This window comes from Leguminivora glycinivorella, chromosome 18, assembly GCF_023078275.1.
Source record: "Leguminivora glycinivorella isolate SPB_JAAS2020 chromosome 18, LegGlyc_1.1, whole genome shotgun sequence".
Taxonomy (NCBI): Eukaryota; Metazoa; Arthropoda; class Insecta; order Lepidoptera; family Tortricidae; genus Leguminivora; species Leguminivora glycinivorella.
In genome coordinates, this window is record NC_062988.1 from 8,483,408 (window position 1) to 8,502,998 (window position 19,591).

General features: G+C 37.2%; 1 protein-coding gene across 2 annotated transcripts in view; it reads right to left on the reverse strand.

The window, feature by feature from the left end:
• LOC125235764 (synaptotagmin-6-like) overlaps positions 1-9,789 on the reverse strand; it is a 191,913-nt gene extending 182,124 nt beyond the window's left edge. For both annotated transcript variants that reach the window (XM_048142351.1, XM_048142350.1), the window contains exon 1: positions 9,674-9,789. In XM_048142351.1, coding sequence (XP_047998308.1) covers positions 9,674-9,785 — 112 coding nt within the window. In that variant the 5' untranslated portion in view covers positions 9,786-9,789. The remainder of the gene's footprint in view (positions 1-9,673) is intronic.
• Positions 9,790-19,591: the final 9,802 nt, after the last annotated feature.

Consider the following 19,591-nt stretch of genomic DNA (forward strand, 5'->3'; position numbering starts at 1 on the left):
TTTTTGTGTTAATTACATAAACTTTAAGCGATAATCTACATTCAGAATGTGAAAAAAGTAAATTTTTAGACAGCTTTTATGCTTAATTATCGTCACAAAACTGACAGCGAGTTAATTTTTGTTAACAACTTTTGCTAATTGGGGGGACCCAAATTCTGAAAATGCATAATACTAGTCCATCTATAAATACATTGGTAACTGCCCAACTATGAACTGATGAACTCGTTGTCTGTGCCCTAGGGACTTATAAACGCTAATTGGCGTTGCCAACACCGATATACAACGTGTTCTGAACAAAAATAATTATACATTGTAACTTTATAAATAAACTGATATTGTAGGGATTATTTTCCGTGTGATAACGGATTAAGAATTTCACCACCTCCTTTCCTCCCGAAGGTGTCGTAGAATTCGACTTTGGGATATAGGTTCCATTGCGGTATGGGCGATAGTCACTAACAATATCGTAGATATATCGCAATATCGTAGATATTCTAACGCGAGCGAAGCCGCGGGCAAAAGCTAATAGTTACTTATAAATGGGAAAGTGTGTGTGTCTGTTTGTTAGTCCGTCTTTCACGGCAAAACGGAGCGACGAATTGACGTGATTTTTTAAGTGGAGATAGTTGAAGGGATGGAGAAGTGACACAGGCTACTTTTCGTCACCCCATTTGAATCCCAGGCCACTCTAGAACCCTGTTACACCGTGCTATTATTTGCCATAGAAGTCCGATCGACGTTTTCTGCGATAACCTAACCACAAAATTAAAATTCTGAAAAAACCCCCGACCTCGACATAGTGGACCAATTTTCATGAAACATAGCTAAGAACACTCCCGACTAACTCAGCTTTCAGACAAAAAAAATTAAATCTAAATCGGTTCATCCGCTCGGGAGCTACGATGCCACAGACAGACACACACACAGACAGACAGACAAACTGACAGACAGACAGACAGACACGTCAAACTTATAACACCCCGTCGTTTTTGCGTCGGGGGTTAAAAAGGTTCTACATTGCCTACTTATAGGTTGACTGTACGGTAGTAACTATCCAAGTATAGATGAACCCATTGCCTGGCTCTGGGGACTCAGGGACGCTAATTGGCTTAAGCTCGGGTCATAAACAGACCGCTCTATAGATAGTACCTACAATGCCAACTTAACTGGACTTAAAGTCAACCCATATGAAATATCAAGCGTCATTACAAAAGAATCATCAACAGAATCGTTCACAAAACATATCAACAAAATTATCAATAGTCTAAAAAAGTTCAATAACACCTAAAGAGTAATTTACCATAGCATCAAGGTGAATGGTCGCCCGTATTCCTAGCGAGGGCCTTTCATCTTTAAAACGACAGTTAAAAAAAATGGGACTGTTATATCGAGGAGCATGTCAAGTAGAGGAAGGATTTGGTGAGGTAGAGGTCAGGTAGAGGAAGGAGTTAAAGATATAGCGCGTACCTCGGATACACATGCTAAGACATGCTTGTAGCACGGATTATGGAAATTATAATTTTCCATGATGAAGGATCTGTCCCATCGTTCTAAGATTGTTTTACCCAGGACCCTGTCTTATCTTTTTGTAAATAAATGATTTTACTTAAATGGGACTTATTTTACTTAGTGGGATTTTAAGTTTCTTTTCTTATAATAAAATAAATAGAAAATCTTTTTATAAATAACATAGTCCTGAAAATGATATATACTACTATTTACCCTTTTTGGTGTTGAAAATACTAGTAATATAAAACTAATAGTAATATAATACTAGTAATTTAATTGCCTGTGGTGCAGTGAAAAACATATATATTTTCAAACTGCGATACGTTTAGTACCCGTTTTCTATGCTCTAGGGACTGAGGCGTTAATTGGCGTAAGCTCGGGTTGAACAGACCACAACTCTAGCACAATACCAACTTAAACAGGATTTATATGGGCGCAGTGCGAACTACCGATATACCAGCAGGCCAATAAAAACGTACAGTAGCGGAAATTAACCTATTAAGGTGCATTAGGGTAATTTCGAAAGCCGTCTAATTACGAAAGTCGCTTAAAAACACCATTATTTCCATCATATCAAGATTCCCCTTTCGGAATTACCAGAGCATTTCTGTCATCCGGAATTACCCTAATGCACCTTACTTATTTTTTCGTTTCCCAGTTTTCTTCAAAAAGGCATAACAAAACCTTTAATATTTCATACATAAATATACTCCAGGAACGGAGTACTATCAGCCGTAAAAATATCCGTGACTAATTTGGTAACACCTTACATAGATAAATCTGTACAGGGGCCGATTTTTGAATCCCAGCCATTCGATTTCGTGAAATTCGTTCAATAATATCTCCACTACTAGCGATTTAAATTCTACTAACAGAATCGAGAACAAGTGGTCATTACCACTAGTGTTAAAATTACTAGCCATCCTTTTTCAAAAATAGCATTACGTCACTTTCCACAGACTTTCGAAAGGTGAATTCGTGCGATCGAAATTCAAAAATCGATCCCCAGTTCACGATCAAAAATGCCAAAGTTTAATTATTTTTCTATGTATAGAAACACTTAATATGTGCCGTTATCTGGGTAAAGGGACCTTATTGTCTGTGGCGCGTCCCGCGGCTTCGTATTCGTTTACGAACATCGCTCATAAAATAGTTATTTGTTATACAAGGGGGCAAAGTTGTATTTTAACGCCGAGTGTGGAATTGAAAAACGAGCAAGTGAAAGGATTCTATAGTTGAACCACGAGCGAAGCGAGTACCGATTCGTTTCTTTGAGTCAAATAGAATCCTGAACTTGCGAGTTTTTTAACACACGAGAAGTAAAATACATTTGCACCCGAGTGTAACACAAAACTTTTCCCCTCACTATAGCGAGGAAACTACAACGCAAAGATGACTGATGATCACTGCTTCCAGTAGTTCCACAGGTGGTAAATCATCTTTATTACTAGATTCACCTACTTTTATCAATTTTAAAGCAGTTAATTTGACTTTATTCAATAAAGATTAAATAAATTAACCCACTAGTGGATAAAATGCGTTTTTACCTGCTGGTATTAAAGGACAAAACACGTGTTTCCGAGCTGGTGAGGGGATAAAAAAATTACATTATTTATTCAATAAAAGTGAAACAGTTTTTACATAAACGCCGTAAACTAGTGCAATCGACAATAAGGTCCATTTACCCAGATAAGCGGTTACAGAATGGTGGTTACTACTTAAGCGTTATTTGATCTGCTACTTTTGACGCTGACTGTACCTAAAATGATCAAAGCGCAAATCGAGCTATCAACCCAAACCAGTTTAGCCCGCTCCAATTGAAAATGATTCGTGTCCGTATTAAATACCAGCGGCCATGAAAACACGTGCCCAGGAATGTTATCATTTCATTCCTCGAGTGAAACACGACTGTATCATTTCGTACCAAAAATGTCAATTGTAACGGCCCGGCCACGACATTGGTCTACGCGCGACAGCGGTGAGCGGCGGCTATACATTGGCGCAAGACACAGCGATGGGACTTCATTCGCACGTATAGCTGCCGCTCACCGCTGTCGCGCTTAGACCAATGTCTGGTCTGGTCTGGCTTAGATCAATGGCCTGAGCGCACGCTTATATTCGGCTTGCAGCGGGGCGGGGCGTGCGGCGTGCAACAAACAATTGAAGCTCGTACAACTGTCCTCCTAAGTCGACGCTGCATATATATATATGTATATATTATAGGACATTATTACACAGATTGACTGAGTCCCACGGTAAGCTCAAGAAGGCTTGTGTTATGGATGGGTACTCAGACAACGATATACATAGTATACAATTAAATCCATACTAATATTATAAATGGGAAAGTGTGTGTGTCTGTTTGTTTGTCCGTTCTTCACGGCAAAACGGAGCGACGAATTTTATTATCGTGATAAAAGCTAGTACTTATAGGGTGGTTTATCACCATGTACCTTCCCGGGAATATAGCGTTATATAAGCGCAGCAGATTAGATTGGTGAAGGTTGGAAAGATAAATTAAACAAAAAATAAAATTAACAAATTCGCCAACTTTTGGCCCTGGTGATAACCCTACATGCACATACCATATTGTTAGATTAAGGTATCGCAATCGGGAAATCTCGGACATTGTTACATTATTTCCGAGCGTTGACATGAATACACTGATGTATGAATGACGCATGTCAAATACTTAAATGAAATAATGGCAATAAATATTATTATTAATCTTTATTACACACTTTTAACCATTTTTAGGGTTCCGTAGTCAACTAGGAACCCTTATAGTTTCGCCATGTCTGTCTGTCCGTCCGTCCGTCCGTCCGTCCGTCCGCGGATAATCTCAGTAACCGTTAGCACTAGAAAGCTGAAATTTGGTACCAATATGTATATGAATCACGCCGACAAAGTGCAAAAATAAAAAATGGAAAAAAATGTTTTATTAGGGTACCCCCCCCCTACATGTAAAGTGGGGGCTGAATTTTTTTTTCATTCCAACCCTAACGTGTGATATATTGTTGGATAGGTATTTAAAAATAAATAAGGGTTTGCTAAGATCCTTTTTTGATAATATGTATATTTTCGGAAATAATCGCTCCTAAAGGAAAAAAAGTGCGTCCCCCCCCCCCTCTAACTTTTGAACCATATGTTTAAAAAATATGAAAAAAATCACAAAAGTAGAACTTTATAAAGACTTTCTAGGAAAATTATTTTGAACTTGATAGGTTCAGTAGTTTTTGAGAAAAATACGGAAAACTACGGAACCCTACACTGAGCGTGGCCCGACACGCTCTTGGCCGGTTTTAACACTATTTTCACGTTAAAATCCTACGGTGTCCAAATGTTCTTCCATCTTCGTAGGTAAATGCATGATGTCCCGTGACGGTGGAGCACATGTTATTTAATATTGTATGTAATTAATGTTTCCCTGGACTCCGGCGATAATACCGCAGTATTTTTTCATCAAGTCTAGCTGCGCTGCAGGGCCCGCGGGTTGATTCGTTGGTCATTTTGTGCTTTTTCGTGATCGCCACATTGGGATAAGTTTGTAATCCAAGTGACTAAGTATATCAGAAGCACTTTGATGCGAGAGTCGATTTGGTTTGTTACTTTTGTTAATAGTCAGTCACATTACAGTTCCATTGCAGTTTCACGTAGAGTAAATTTCAATAATCACGATGTTTTAACATAGGCAATTTCAGTTGAATAATTATGACATTAGGTGAAATGACAATACCTATCATTTCAAGCGTCAAACATCTTATCAATTTTCCACCACGCAAAGAGTTTCGCTAGTCATTGAAAATGTAACCAAATAATAATAATAATTGTAATTTTGCGAACCAAATAACAGTTAAGAACTAGGTCATGCATGAAAAAATGTACGCCCGGCGTTAAAAACAGTGATGTGAAAAGCGGTTATACCAATTATTACATTATATCAGTCTAAGTAAGATAAACATAACTTTTTTCATGATGAAAGATATCATCCTTAATTGTCTACGCCTTCATGTTTATGATTAGTAGTCAGTGGTTGTCATATCTAATGTCACTTGAACAGTTTTTTTGTTGATATTATTAAAAATACGTATGTAACATTAAGCATTCATTTGATAATTACAAAAATGGAGCCACAAAGAGAACGGTCCCTGAAAATCCTGCGACGTTTGTTACCGGTGTCGGAAACAGATCCAATATGACACGGCATCAAATTAACACCAGTAAATGTTCTGTCATCTAACGATTGTTTACAAGTAAGGTCATTGACCCTGTCACCTGCTTAGGGTTTTCACCTAGTACTTTTTTACAAAAATGTTGGAAAGGCTATAACTTGAAAATATTTATAGTAAATTGTATGGTTTCTAGGGGGAAAATGTTGTCCTAAGGCTACACTATCTCCCATTTCCCGAAAGGATCGTCGTCAAATTCCACGCTGTATACATAGCCCGTGCCCGTGTGGTAACGGGTTAAGAATTTCACCACCCCATTTCTTCCCGTGGGTGTTGTAGAAGTCGACTGTGGGATATGGGTTAAACTGTGGCGTAGGCGAGGGGCTGGCAACCTGTTACTGCAAAGTCACAGTTTCGTTTTATTTCAACCTCTTTTTGCCAAGAGTGGTACTGAAACTTGAGTAGTTCATGTGCTCTGCCTACCCCTTTATGGGATACAGGCGTGATTGTATGTATGTATGTATGTGTTATATACATAGAAGACACCCATGACTCAGGAACAAATATTTGCTCATCACACAAATAAATGCCCTTACCGGGATTCGAGCCCGGGACCGCGGCGTAGCAGGCAGGGTCACTACCGACTGCGCCAAACCGGTCGTCAGATTGTAGGTATGCACGCTTGCACGCTCCACCGAACGCTTCGCACCGAGCGAGCACCTTCGCACTCAGCCGGCGTATCATGCTTCCAATTTTATCACTTATCCACGTGGATAAAGCATCCGTCACGCTTTAGCAAGTATGTCAGTGTGAGAGTGACAGATGTCTTATCCACGTGGATAAGTGATAAAATTGGCAGCATGATACGCCGGCTGGTCTTACACTAACTTACCCCTTATTCATAAACCTTCTCTAAAGTTATCAAGCCGATAAATTTCGTATGTCCCTTTCTATCACACCATAAATTAAATATAACAACCTACCAACGCGCTTACACTCCACCACACATAGATGGCGCCACAAAAAAATGCCTTGTTGCCACCGATTATTTGTAGATTGGCATTAAGTGTCAATTCCGAGCCGTAAATTTATGTCAAAAGTGACACTTAACGCTATCTACAAGTATAATCGAAAGCTACAAGACATTTTTTTTGTGGCGCCATCTATGCGTGGTGGAGTGTAAGCGCGGTCTTAGGCGGTCGCATTTTAATGTATGGGATGGTATGATCTTGTTATATTTAATTTATGATCACACCAATAGGTCGGAAAGGGACAAACGAACTTTATCGGCTTGATAAACTTTAGTGCACATTTATGAATAAGGGGTAAGGATAACACACTTTATGTTCAGTTGCACGCAGGCGGATTAGATACTAGAAAAACCGTTCTCCGTAGTGGAGTTATGAAATTTCAAATTTTACTTTTTTATCTTTTTGCATATTTTTCATATTGCAAGTGTGAATGAAAAACATTGTGTTTGATATCGGGGCATACAAATATTGCATGATATACATTCTTTTAAAAGGAAGCGCTGGTGGCCTAGCGGTAAGAGCGTGCAACTTTCAATCCAGAGGTCGCGGGTTCGAACCCCGGCTCGTACCAATGAGTTTTTCGGAACTTATGTCCGAAATGTCATTTTGATATTTGCCAGTCTCTTTTCGGTGAAGGGAAACCTCGTGAGGAAACCGGACTAATCCCAATAAGTCCTAGTTTCCCTTCGGGTTGGAAGGTCAGATGGCAGTCACTTTCGTAAAACTAGTGCCTACGCCAAATCTTGGAATTATTTGTCAAAGCGGACCCCAGTTTCCCATGAGCCGTGGCGATTTCCGGGATAACGCAAGGAGGATGATGATAAATTCTTTTAAAATTAAGCAATGAAGATTAAAAAGAAGCCGCTGAAGTGAAATTAATTATTTGACCCTGACTGACACAGCTCCGAGGTTCGAGGATGAGTAATTTGTGTCATTCTATGACATAAGGGTCCATATTCCTGGACTACAGTCAACCAATTTGATTCCTAGGCCACTGTAGAAGGGCCACCTTTTCACAGGAAACGTCAAAGTGAATTGTAAGCCAAATAAAGCACGATATCATAATATGACAGGGTTCTAGAGTGACCACTTGGTTGACCGTACAAGAGAGACGTTTTTATCGGAAATTTCAACAGAAATTCGTCTTTATCGCGTACAAAATACAGCACCCTTCTCTAGTCGAAAGTCACATTTTATTAAACAATTTTTTTTATTATATGCCGCCTTGTTCAAGAGAAGTTACTTGTTTGACTTTAGAATTACTTTTTAATTATTAATTAAAATTGCATAATCTAATCTAATCTAATCTATAGGGATTTTTCAAGAGGATTGACATAGGTATAAGCGTTTTTAAGGATTTTGGTATCCTAAAAAAGTAATTGAAACCCAACTATTGAAACTAACAACTATAACTTCTAAATTACCTTTAGTTTAACCCGCCCTTATTCATAAATAAGTTACTGGTCTGATTAGTTAAAAAAGCGTTTTGTCTCTTTCTCACAAGTACATAAGTCAACATGACAAAATAAGAGACAAAGAAGAACAGTAAACATTATATTTTTTTTTAATATTAAAAGTACCTAGGTAAATCAACACATTCAACTTTGTTTGTAGTTTTGATCGAGGCTAATATCTTATGGCAATAGGACTAAAATATGCCTAGATAAATACGCAACTAAATCCAAATATACAAATATATGTTCATATTTTAGTAGTAGTAAAACACTTTATTGTACCAGAAAATAATGCAACACACAAGAAAAAGAGCTTATCACTAGTACAAAGTGCAACTTATCCCTTTAAGGGATCTCTCCCAGTTAACTTTAAACCTTAGGTATTTTTGTTTTTTACATACATACATACATACATATAATCACGCCTGTGTCCCATGAAGGGGTAGGCAGAGCACATGAAACTACTCGTTTCAGTGCCATTTTTGTTTTTTATCATGCAGAAATGTCTGCGAGCGGTGTTACATATTTTTAAATTAAAGGAAAAATGGAAAAATTCACACCTCCGGCAGGACTCGAATCTGCGACCTTTGGCCTTATGGCACCGGCAAGGCCAAAGGTCGCAGGTTCGAGTCCTACCGGAGGTGTGAATTTTTCAATTTTTCCTTTAATTTAAAAATATGTAATATCGCTTAGGTTTCCTTTAATTTAAATTTAAATTGTAATATGTAATATTGTTACACTCACCTTTACACAATAATTATGTAATTTAAATCACACCACTGCACAAATAAAACGAACCGCGTAATATTACCAAAACAAACGGAATAATACTGAGAGCAATCTGAAACTGGCGGAAACCATATAAATAACAAATGTAAGCGTTATCTACGTCCTGTAATAATATTGGATACTATTTAAAAAAGAACGATTCTTTTTTTACATAGCTAATTTAACATTCCCTGTGTAACAGAAAACCAATTTCTAAATACTTAAAGGTGCCTTCGAGCATTAGCTTACAAAGAGAAAAAAGTTGTTAGCTCAACGCTTCATGAAAAATAGTTTTTGCTGCAAAATTACTATGTAAAACAGTTTTAATTTGGTATGACCTTGAAATAAAATGTCTTGGTCTAGCTATTTATTTTGTATCCTTTTCATATTGTAAGTAATGCAAATATCTTCTTTACATATTTAAAATATTGCTCCTTATACATTTTTAAACTAATTAAAAAAATAACTTTTAAATTAAATACTTAGCGAATTTTCCAATTTCTTCAACCATAAAAACCGCTTTAAAATCGTTGCGTAGTCAAGGTAAACAAAAGTCAGCTATATTGATATATGCGGCTTTACCTTATCAACCATTATCATATCTAAGAACATCACTCTTTTAAATACAAAAACTCCTTTTATTTGCAAAACCTGTCGACAAAACCCTCTTTTGTTCGCCGCCCGCATTACAATTTTCTCCGAAAGCAAATCCACGCAAAGCTCGAATAAAGAACACACTAACCTTCGCTAGCACGCGTTTCCCTCGAGTCCTCGACGATCAACAGGTGGGGTCGCGATCGCGCGAGCTCAAGCTCGGCTGGGACCGCGGTGCTACCGTGTCTCGAAACGCCCATATCGGCCGGCGGTCTGGGCGCGAGTGAAGGCTTGCCGACGCACCCTTACTACACTGCAGACAACCCCTATTACCACTCTCATTCGACTTCACTACTACACGTCGAATCTCCTCTTTCCATCGATTGTTACAAGCATGAAAGACCTAGAGAATATTCTAGAACGGTAGCTTTTCGGTATCGAATAGAAAAACAGGTGATATATGTAAGTATCCTTGAATTTCGTATTCCTTCGTAAAGCTGACATAGTACGATGATATCGCTGGACACGCTGGCATTGACATTACTGTGTATCGACCGATAACGAACCTGAAATGGAATTGTGCATTTTAAATGCTTATTTGAGCGAAGTTTTTGGGTCGCTGAAGTTTCGCTTGCAAATCTGAAGGTCTGTCAAGAAAATGTTTACGCTTGAAATATTTATTAGCTGCTGAGATGTAGTAATGTTTTCATGCAAAATATAGTATTTGAAATATGAATACAGTTGAATACGTTTTAATAAATGATTTTATCTCTGAAGTTCATTCTCGTAGCCTCTAGGACAGTTCTTTTTTTTTAATTTAATTCTGAAAATAAAAACAATTAGTGTTCTCAAAAACAGATTTATTTGTTTTTTAAGTTTTAAAAGGCATATTAGTATAAAACTGAAGCATTTTGTTTAAAAATATGTAATATGTAGTAGGTTGTTGGGTCTAACATTTTTGGCAAATAACATAAAGCCAGGGATACACTAGAAGACGTGTCCCTTAATTGTAGCACTGGCTTAACAAACTTTTTAAGTATACACTGTGTCTTTCTTCTGCTGTTAATATTAAAAGCTTTGTCTCAGTCCAGTAATCACTGAAAACTTTTAAGGAATTTCACTTTAACGAGTTTCATCTCACCAAGAATCCTTTCATTTAATTCCATACGTTTTGCGTTACAAATGAAGTTCATTGACCTCTCATATTATTGACATAGCTGATTCTATAGTAACTCAAAGTTACAACCAACTCGTAGCTAAGCATAATAAACCCTTATCAGCTGCCTAAGTTAAACAGTAAACCTACTAGCTGTGTTATTTGTTTAATATAGTATATAGTGTATGTATAAAAAGGTCATAAAATAATAAAAAAAGAAATGAGCGGATAAGAGCATGCGACTTTCAATCTAGAGGTCGTCCCACTGAGTTTTTCGGAACTTAAATTATGTGCGAAATATCATTTGATACTTAACTGCCAGTCGCTTTTCGGTGAAGGAAAACATCGTAAGGAAACCTGACTAATACGCCAAATCTTGGGATTAGTTGTCAAAAGAGGACCCCAGGCTCCCAGGAGCCGTGACGAATGCTGGGATAACGCAAGGAGGGTGATATGTACTTAATTACTTAATCTCTTAACTCACAAAACAACAATAAAAACAGCCACACCACAGTCACGTTTGTATTACATAATTTGGTTATGAATACAAATACAAATACAAAATACAAAATAATTTATTCAGCAAATAGGCCACGGGGGCACTTTTACATGTCAACATTACAGAGTATTCATTAAAGTAGAAATTAAAATAGAAATATTAACAATTAAAAATATTAATCATAAGCAAAGTAGCTATACACTGATATAGAGTTAGAGATGTATAAAGTCTCTAAATGTCATATTATTACTAACTATAATTAACACATAAAGAAAGCACAAACAGATACAAAGAAAAAAGAAATCTATAATAATTTTAGAGTTTTAAAAACCTCTGGATGTTACAAGTAAAGATATTATACTTAATCAAATAATCCATGGAGATGTATAGGGTCTCTAAGAGTCAAAGTTTATAAAATTAAAATATTTAAAAAGTAAAAACCTTTGTAAAAAAACAATAATAAAATATCTTTGATATTGACGGTAGCACCAGTCTATTTATAGCGAATAGAAACAAAAACACAGAGAATCCTCATTACTTACAAACATTGTTAAAAGAAACTTATTGTAGTAACACAAGAAATTTCACAAAAAATGAGACAAACTTATGGTCGATGATGTCCCTTGTGGACCAAGGGAAGCCATTCATATTGCTTATCAGGTTACTTGAGATTACTTTGCACCTAACAGAGAGGTACTATTAGATAAGTTTCAGGTCATAAATAGTTGTGTCATCTCTAACTTAATCCTTAAATGCATAGGGATGTATATATGCATCATGCATTTTTGACTCTATTGACAGCATGTCAAAATTTTTATTTGAATACCTACATCTTTGTCAAGGTCATTCGTTTAAGGGTTAAAATGAGATGAGAAAATTTACATATTGAAACTAAGACTAAGAATGTTAGTTTAAATCTAAATCTAATCTGTCAGTAGTCGGAGCTTAGACCATCAACATTTCCAGTATCTCCTGAGGATGCCTCTTAGAGATGCGAAACATTTGTCAAGTTTTGTGTTTTTAATATCGGGATGGTTATATTCATTTGCGTATTTTTTTTATTCAGAAACAAACAGGCATACATAATTTTTCAGTACAGATGCTGTTTTTTACGCACTAGTGCGAGAAGTGGTAATTTTAAAGCCCCCGACCTAAAGAAATTGTGAAACAGGAGTTAATCATCAAGTAACTACTTATGAACTTAATAAAAATTCCGTCGGGCTCGGGGGCTGCCATTGAATGAACTTTGCGGTTTTTTTAATAGTAACGAGAATAATTTAGCCGCACGACTATTGAGTTTTAATACAGGATTTTTTACGACAACAGCGCTCACGTCTTCGCGGAACTCTAAAACTAATTTTATGTATAAGACTAGGGGCCTCTATTTAATTGTGAATGGACAATTTTAAATAGCAAAAACGGAATCAATAAAATCGCGACGGTCACTAAGGGTTTGAATATTGTTCTCACCTGTGGGATGGGTCAGCGAAATACCAGCTTGCGGCGCTCGAGTCAGTCGAGAGGAGGGCCAAGAGAATCATCAATGACGACGAGCTAACCAATTCTCGACTAAGTACATAGCCTGGAGCATCGTCGGAAGGTTGCCAGCTTATCGGTATTTTACAGGATACATTTCGGAAAGTGCGCTGAGGATCTGTACAACCTTGTTCCTCCGTCCCCATTTCACCTTAGGACCACCAGACAATCGGCAATGCGGCATCGCTTCACGGTTAGTATTCCAAAAATACGCACTGAGCGTTTCGCTTCAACATTTATTTTGTGACCCGCCAAGGAGTCGAATGTCCTGCCTGAGTCTGTGTTTCCACATGAGTATAATCCAGGTCTCTTTAAAGCGAGAGTAAATAGGTATCTCATAGGTAAGCGTGCTCCACCGTAGACCGCATCATCACTTACCAGGTATCAGGTGTGATCGTGGTCAAACGTCTACCTATTCATACAAAAAAAAATGTAGACGTTTACAGTTATCATTATAGTCAGAAGTACTTATAAGCTAATCCAGTTCTGAAGGCCATTGAATTAATAAATCTTTTTTGAAGTCGCTCAATTCTGTCAATGTACATGTACTTTGTATGATGGTTTCCATACTGAGCAAGAAAATTCAAGGTGCAAGAAAATTCAAACTACGCACAAAACTATTGTAAATAATGTTATAGGTAAAACGGCTTTTAAATGGTTTCCCAAGGCGCATTATGAATCCTAATTGTACCTATATAAGACTGTGTGGAATAATAGAAGTGAGTTTGCTATCCATAATCACACCAAGATCTCTAATTTCTGTTACTCTATTTAAGGTCTTACCGGATAAAATTTAGAAGTAATTAATTACATTTTTCTTTTTTGAGAAAGTGATGACATGACATTTATCTAAGGGGCAATTCCACGTAACTGTAATGTAAGTGACCACTTCATTGCATGTTTTTTTATTTATGATGCAAGTTGAAATCTTAATTTATCTCTAGATAAGCCTACTTTTAATCCATGAAAAAACATGCAAATAATTGGTCACTTACATTACTCTGTTACATGGAATTACCCTAAGTTGAAAAATTATTTATTTCTCAGTAGTTAACTGATAGTATTGACTACTCTAAAAATGTGTCATTTGCGTAAAGTAACAATTTAGAGTTTTGGATGTGATTAGTTATATCATTAATGTAAAGGGTGAAAAACAAGGGACCCATATGAGAGCCCTGAGGAACTCCAGAACTAACTGACATCCATTGAGATTGGCAGCCCGACAAAAACTCCTGTTTTCAACGTAGGATTTAATCTAACGGAAGATGTCGCCATGTATACCAAGGCTCCAAAGCTTATATAATAGCGTATTATGACATATTTTGTCGAACGCTTTAGAAAAATCAGTATAAATTGCAACCCAACGCAGACTTCCATCATAATATGATACCATCGACATCGCGCGTGCTCAATGCAAATGCTCCTCGTTACGGAGCGAAACATGTCTAGCTATCTTCGACAATTTTACGTGAGTTACCCGATTTCACATATTTAATATGTCAGTGTCTGACGGTAGTTTTGTTATTATTATTAGTAATATCTTACTTTTACGTAATGTAAAGTGTTAAGAGCTAACAGAGTTATTTTCCCATTTTTATATTAATAGGTAGAGGTATTCATTTATATTTACAATAAACATTTTTCCTGAAATTAATTTTAAAATAATGACAGACTAAACGGCGTGGCCTTGTTAAAAAGTCGTCTGCTCATATCGGGTTCGGCAATTTGGCTCGAGACCGAAACACGACACCCCACGACCAAAAGCGGTGGGAAAATTCTTTTATGTTAAGGTGTTTCATACATACAAGGTGCTCGCGAGGAACCCAAATAACTTAAACAGCGTATTCTTGGTCACATTTTAAAACTAAAATATTATATAAACTTTTCTAGATTTCGTCTAGTTTCAGAGTTATTGCCAATTAAAAAAAAACATTTCCGTATTGTTACTCAGTACAAAAGGTCTTCTTAACGGCGCTGATGCGCAATTTTATTGTGGAGCATAGTCTCACAGTCGTCATTGATATATGTCAAAATGTGACAAGAAAAAGTTCAAAAAAATTTGGTTTTTAGAAAATAAATTAAGAAACTCATTTTAATTGCCAACTTTATGGATAAAATTTACTTTTTATGTGAAAATACGTCCAAAAAGTAAAAAAAAAGTTGGATAAAACAGACCTCTATAACTGAGATTTGCCTTTTCGAGTTTAGTGTACATGTACCTCTATTAGTGGGACAAAGTGTATACCTCTGTTACTGAGACTATGTTCCAAAAATTATATTCTCTTAATTGTTTGTTTACAATTTTATGATAATTTACCTCTGTATCTGAGATACAGTCAGTCTACCTCTGTAACTTGGATTTTATTAAAAATCGATTTCCAATTTTTTAACAAGTCATTCTTAGTCCATCCATAAATTACGCGATCACTTATTTGGGTTAAGGCGAGTTTGATAAGTTTTTTTATTTATTGTTAAGTAATTAAAAATATTGAAATAAAAACTAAAATCTCGATAAACATTCCATGAAAAAAATACTTTCATAGTATAAAAGTTCTAAGTAGCAATGACGTTAAAGTCTTATATGTATTTTATTTAAAGACAAGGATTATTTATCTTTCTTTTTTACAAGATAAAACTAATAATAACTATAAAATGCAAAGAAGATTTTTTATTACCTCTATAACTGACATATCCTCTATTCTAACCTCTATGAGTGATACCCTCTGTAAATGAGACAAACAGTTTGTTAAACCTGTCTAACTGAGACCCTTTATAAGTGGAATACCTCTTTAACTGAGCCAAATTCTCTCGCCCCTTGAAGTCTATCCTTCTCTCGTGTTTTAATTTATCGCCACTCGTTTCGAACTTTCTTTTTTACGCACTTGTATCGTAATGTACTATTACCTAGAAACTCTAATAGTAAAGTCATGCCAAGATAATTAAAGTTGGCAACGACTTTAATAGCCCCGCCTTTACAAGGGTTAAGTAAAGGTCATAATATCATCGAAGTTTAAAGTATAAAATAACTTATCTTGGAATCTCTCTATTTAAAATTAAATAATAAACAAGGTACAAGGGGGGCAAATCCCGACGGGGGGCAAATGTAACTGATCCATTTTTCCATGTTTTACAATGTTTGCATTATTAAATAGAGTGTCCAAAGCAAGATTGTACTATGGGTGCTAGGCGACGATATACATACTTATATTATATACGTAGAAAACACCCATGACTCACGATGTGTGGGACTCGCCGTTTATTTTCCCTCCACTAGCAAAAGGGGGGAAACTTGGCCATACCCAACATCATCATCATTCGCCACGGCTCATGGGAGCCTGTGGTCCGGTTTGACAAAGATCCCAAGATTTTGTGTAAGCGTTATTTTCACGAAAGCGACTGCCATCTGAATCTGACCAACCCGAAGGGTAACTAGGTCTTATTGGAATTAAAAAAGAAAAATATATATATTGGGGACACCTTACACAGATCAACTTAGCCCCAAACTAAGCAAAGCTTGTACTATGGGTGCTAAGCGACGATATCGTCGCTTAGCACAATGTATATACATACTTAAATAGATAAATACATACTTATATACATAGAAAACATCCATGACTCAGGAACAAATATCTGTGCTCATCACACAAATAAATGCCCTTACCGGGATTTCGAATTAATAGTTTCAAGGAAAAAAACACTATAAAACACGCTTTTATAAATGCAAAACGTAAAAACCTATAAAACACGCTTTTATAAATAAAAACCAAAAATAAATTATGGATCGTTCAAGTTGTCTCTATTTGTGAGCTGAAGTTTAAAAACTATGTGCTTTTAATTATAATATTTGATTGTAAAAGCGTGGGGCGCTGGAACAGGAAAGACTTTTTGTATAACTTGCTGATAAATCAAATTATGCTATGTTACGGGAAGGAGGTTACACAGATTAAAAGTCAGTGTTCAATGTAGGTACCAGTTTGTCGAACTCAGACAAAATATGCGCTAGTAGCGAGGAGAGTCGACAGTCACCGACACTTAGAACGCCGCTTTTTTCCGGTAATCAAAGTACAAAAGGGGAAAGTGTCTACAGTGACAGGATGCAGAGTTCTTGTTCGTGGACGAGATATCTTTGGTTCTCTTTGGTAACCCTTAGGCGGCATATGTAAACGTTATGTTCTTATGCAACTTCATTCGCCAGGAAGTTCGGATTAGTATTTGTTTACAAGAAAGTCTTTCCTGTTCCAGCGCCCCACGCTTTTACAATCAAATATTATAATTAAAAGCACATAGTTTTTAAACTTCAGCTCACAAATAGAGACAACTTGAACGATCCATAATTTATTTTTGGTTTTTACGTGCATTTATAAAAGCGTGTTTTATAGTGTTTTTTAAACTATTAATTTATTTTATACTTTTTAGTCATTAATAATGAAATACTTTTAACATTTATACATAAATTTATTTCAAGTAGGCGGATTTTACATGCCATTTGTGGCTTAACGTGTACTTATTGCTAATTGCTACTTAATAATAACTAGCGGCTACCTTCTTATTACGGTATTATCATAAAAATGTTTATACCTAGTAAGTTATCCGTAAAAGATAGACAATATAGACATGTGCCATCGCGGACTTTTTGAAGACATTAGAGAGACATACTTTCGCCATACATTGTTTTGAAGCTCTCAGCTAGTGGAATTTTGTTTGACTCGATTAGAAAATATTGTCACATTTCAACTAATTCAAACAAAATTTAAGTATTTCTTTTTTGCCGAGCCCCCTTTATTTGCTCTTAAGGGTCACAGGAAAACCATTACCCAACTTATTTTAAATACAACGTTGATCTTTCTTTTATGCGGGGGCTTCGCCCCGAGCCCCCTTTGTTTGCTCTTAAAGGTCACAAGAAAACGCTAACCCAACTTATTTTAAATACTACGTTAATCTTTCTTTTATGCGGGGGGCTTCGCCCCCCGAGCCCCCCTTTTAGTTGCTCTTAAGGGTAACAAGAAAACCCTAACCCAACTTATTTTAAATACAACGTTTATCTTTCTTTTATGCGGGGGGCTTCGCCCCCCGAGCCCCCCTTTGTTTGCTCTTAAAGGTCACGAGAAAACGCTAACACAACTTATTTTAAATACTACGTTGATCTTTCTTTTATGCGGGGGCTTCGCCCCCGAGCCCCCTTTTCGTTACTCTTAAGGGTCACAAGAAAACCCTAACCCAACTTATCTTAAATACTACGTTGATCTTTCTTTCATGCGGGGGCTTCGCCCCCCGAGCCCCCCTTTGTTTGGTCTTAAAGATCACAAGAAAACGCTAACCCAACTTATTTTACTACGTTGATCTTTCTTTTATGCGGGGGCTTCGCCCCCGAGCCCCCTTTTCGTTACTCTTAAGGGTCACAAGAAAACCCTAACCCAACTTATTTTAAATACTACGTTGATCTTTCTTTTATGCGGGGGCTTCGCCCCTGAGCCCCCCTTTGTTTTCTCTTAAAGGTCACAAGAAAACGCTAACCCAACTTATTTTAAATACTACGTTGATCTTTCTTTTATGCGGGGTGGGCTTCGCCCCCGAGCCCCCTTTTCGTTACTCTTAAGGGTCACAAGAAAACCCTACCCAACTTATTTTAAATACTACGTTGATCTTTCTTTTATGCGGGGGCTTCGCCCCCGAGCCCCCTTTTCGTTACTCTTAAGGGTCACAAGAAAACCCTTACCCAACTTATTTTAAATACTACGTTGATCTTTCTTTTATGCGGGGGCTTCGCCCCGAGCCCCCTTTTCGTTACTCTTAAGGGTCACAAGAAAACCCTAAACCAACTTATTTTAAATACAACGTTGATCTTTCTTTCATGCGGGGGCTTCGCCCCCGAGCCCCCTTTGTTTGCTCTTAAAGGTCACAAGAAAACGCTAACCCAACTTATTTGAAATACAACGTTGATCTTTCTTTTATGCGGGGGGCTTCGCCCCCCGAGCCACCCTTTGTTTGCTCTTAAAGGTCACAAGAAAACGCTAACCCAACTTATTTTAAATACAACGTTGATCTTTCTTTTATGCGGGGGGCTTCGCCCCCCGAGCCACCCTTTGTTTGCTCTTAAAGGTCACAAGAAAACGCTAACCCAACTTATTTTAAATACTACGTTAATCTTTCTTTTATGCGGGGGTTTCGCCCCCTGAGCCCCCCTTTTCGTTACTCTTAAGGGTAACAAGAAAACCTTAACCCAACTTATTTTAAATACAACGTTTCTCTTTCTTTCATGCCGGGCTTCGCCCCCCGAGCCCCCCTTTGTTGGCTCTTAAAGGTCACAAGAAAACGCTAACCCAACTTATTTTAAATACTACGTTGATCTTTCTTTTATGCGGGGGGTTTCGCCCCCCGAGCCCCCCTTTTCGTTACTCTTAAGGGTCACAAGAAAACCCTAAACCAACTTATTTTAAATACAACGTTGATCTTTCTTTTTATGCGGGGGCTTCGCCCCCGAGCCCCCCTTTGTTTGCTCTTAAAGGTCACAAGAAAACGCTAACCCAACCAATTTTAAATACTATGTTAATCTTTCTTTTATGCGGGGGCTTCGCCCCCGAGCCCCCTTTTCGTTACTCTTAAGGGTAACAAGAAAAACCTAACCCAACTTATTTTAAATATAACGTTTATCTTTCTTTTATGCGGGGGCTTCGCCCCCGAGCCCCCTTTGTTTGCTCTTAAAGGTCACAATAAAACGCTAACCCAACTTATCTTAAATACTACGTTGATCTTTCTTTCATGCGGGGGGCTTCGCCCCCCGAGCCCCCCTTTGTTTGCTCTTAAAGGTCACAAGAAAACGCTAACCCAACTTATTCTAAATACTACGTTGATCTTTCTTTCATGCGGGGGGCTTC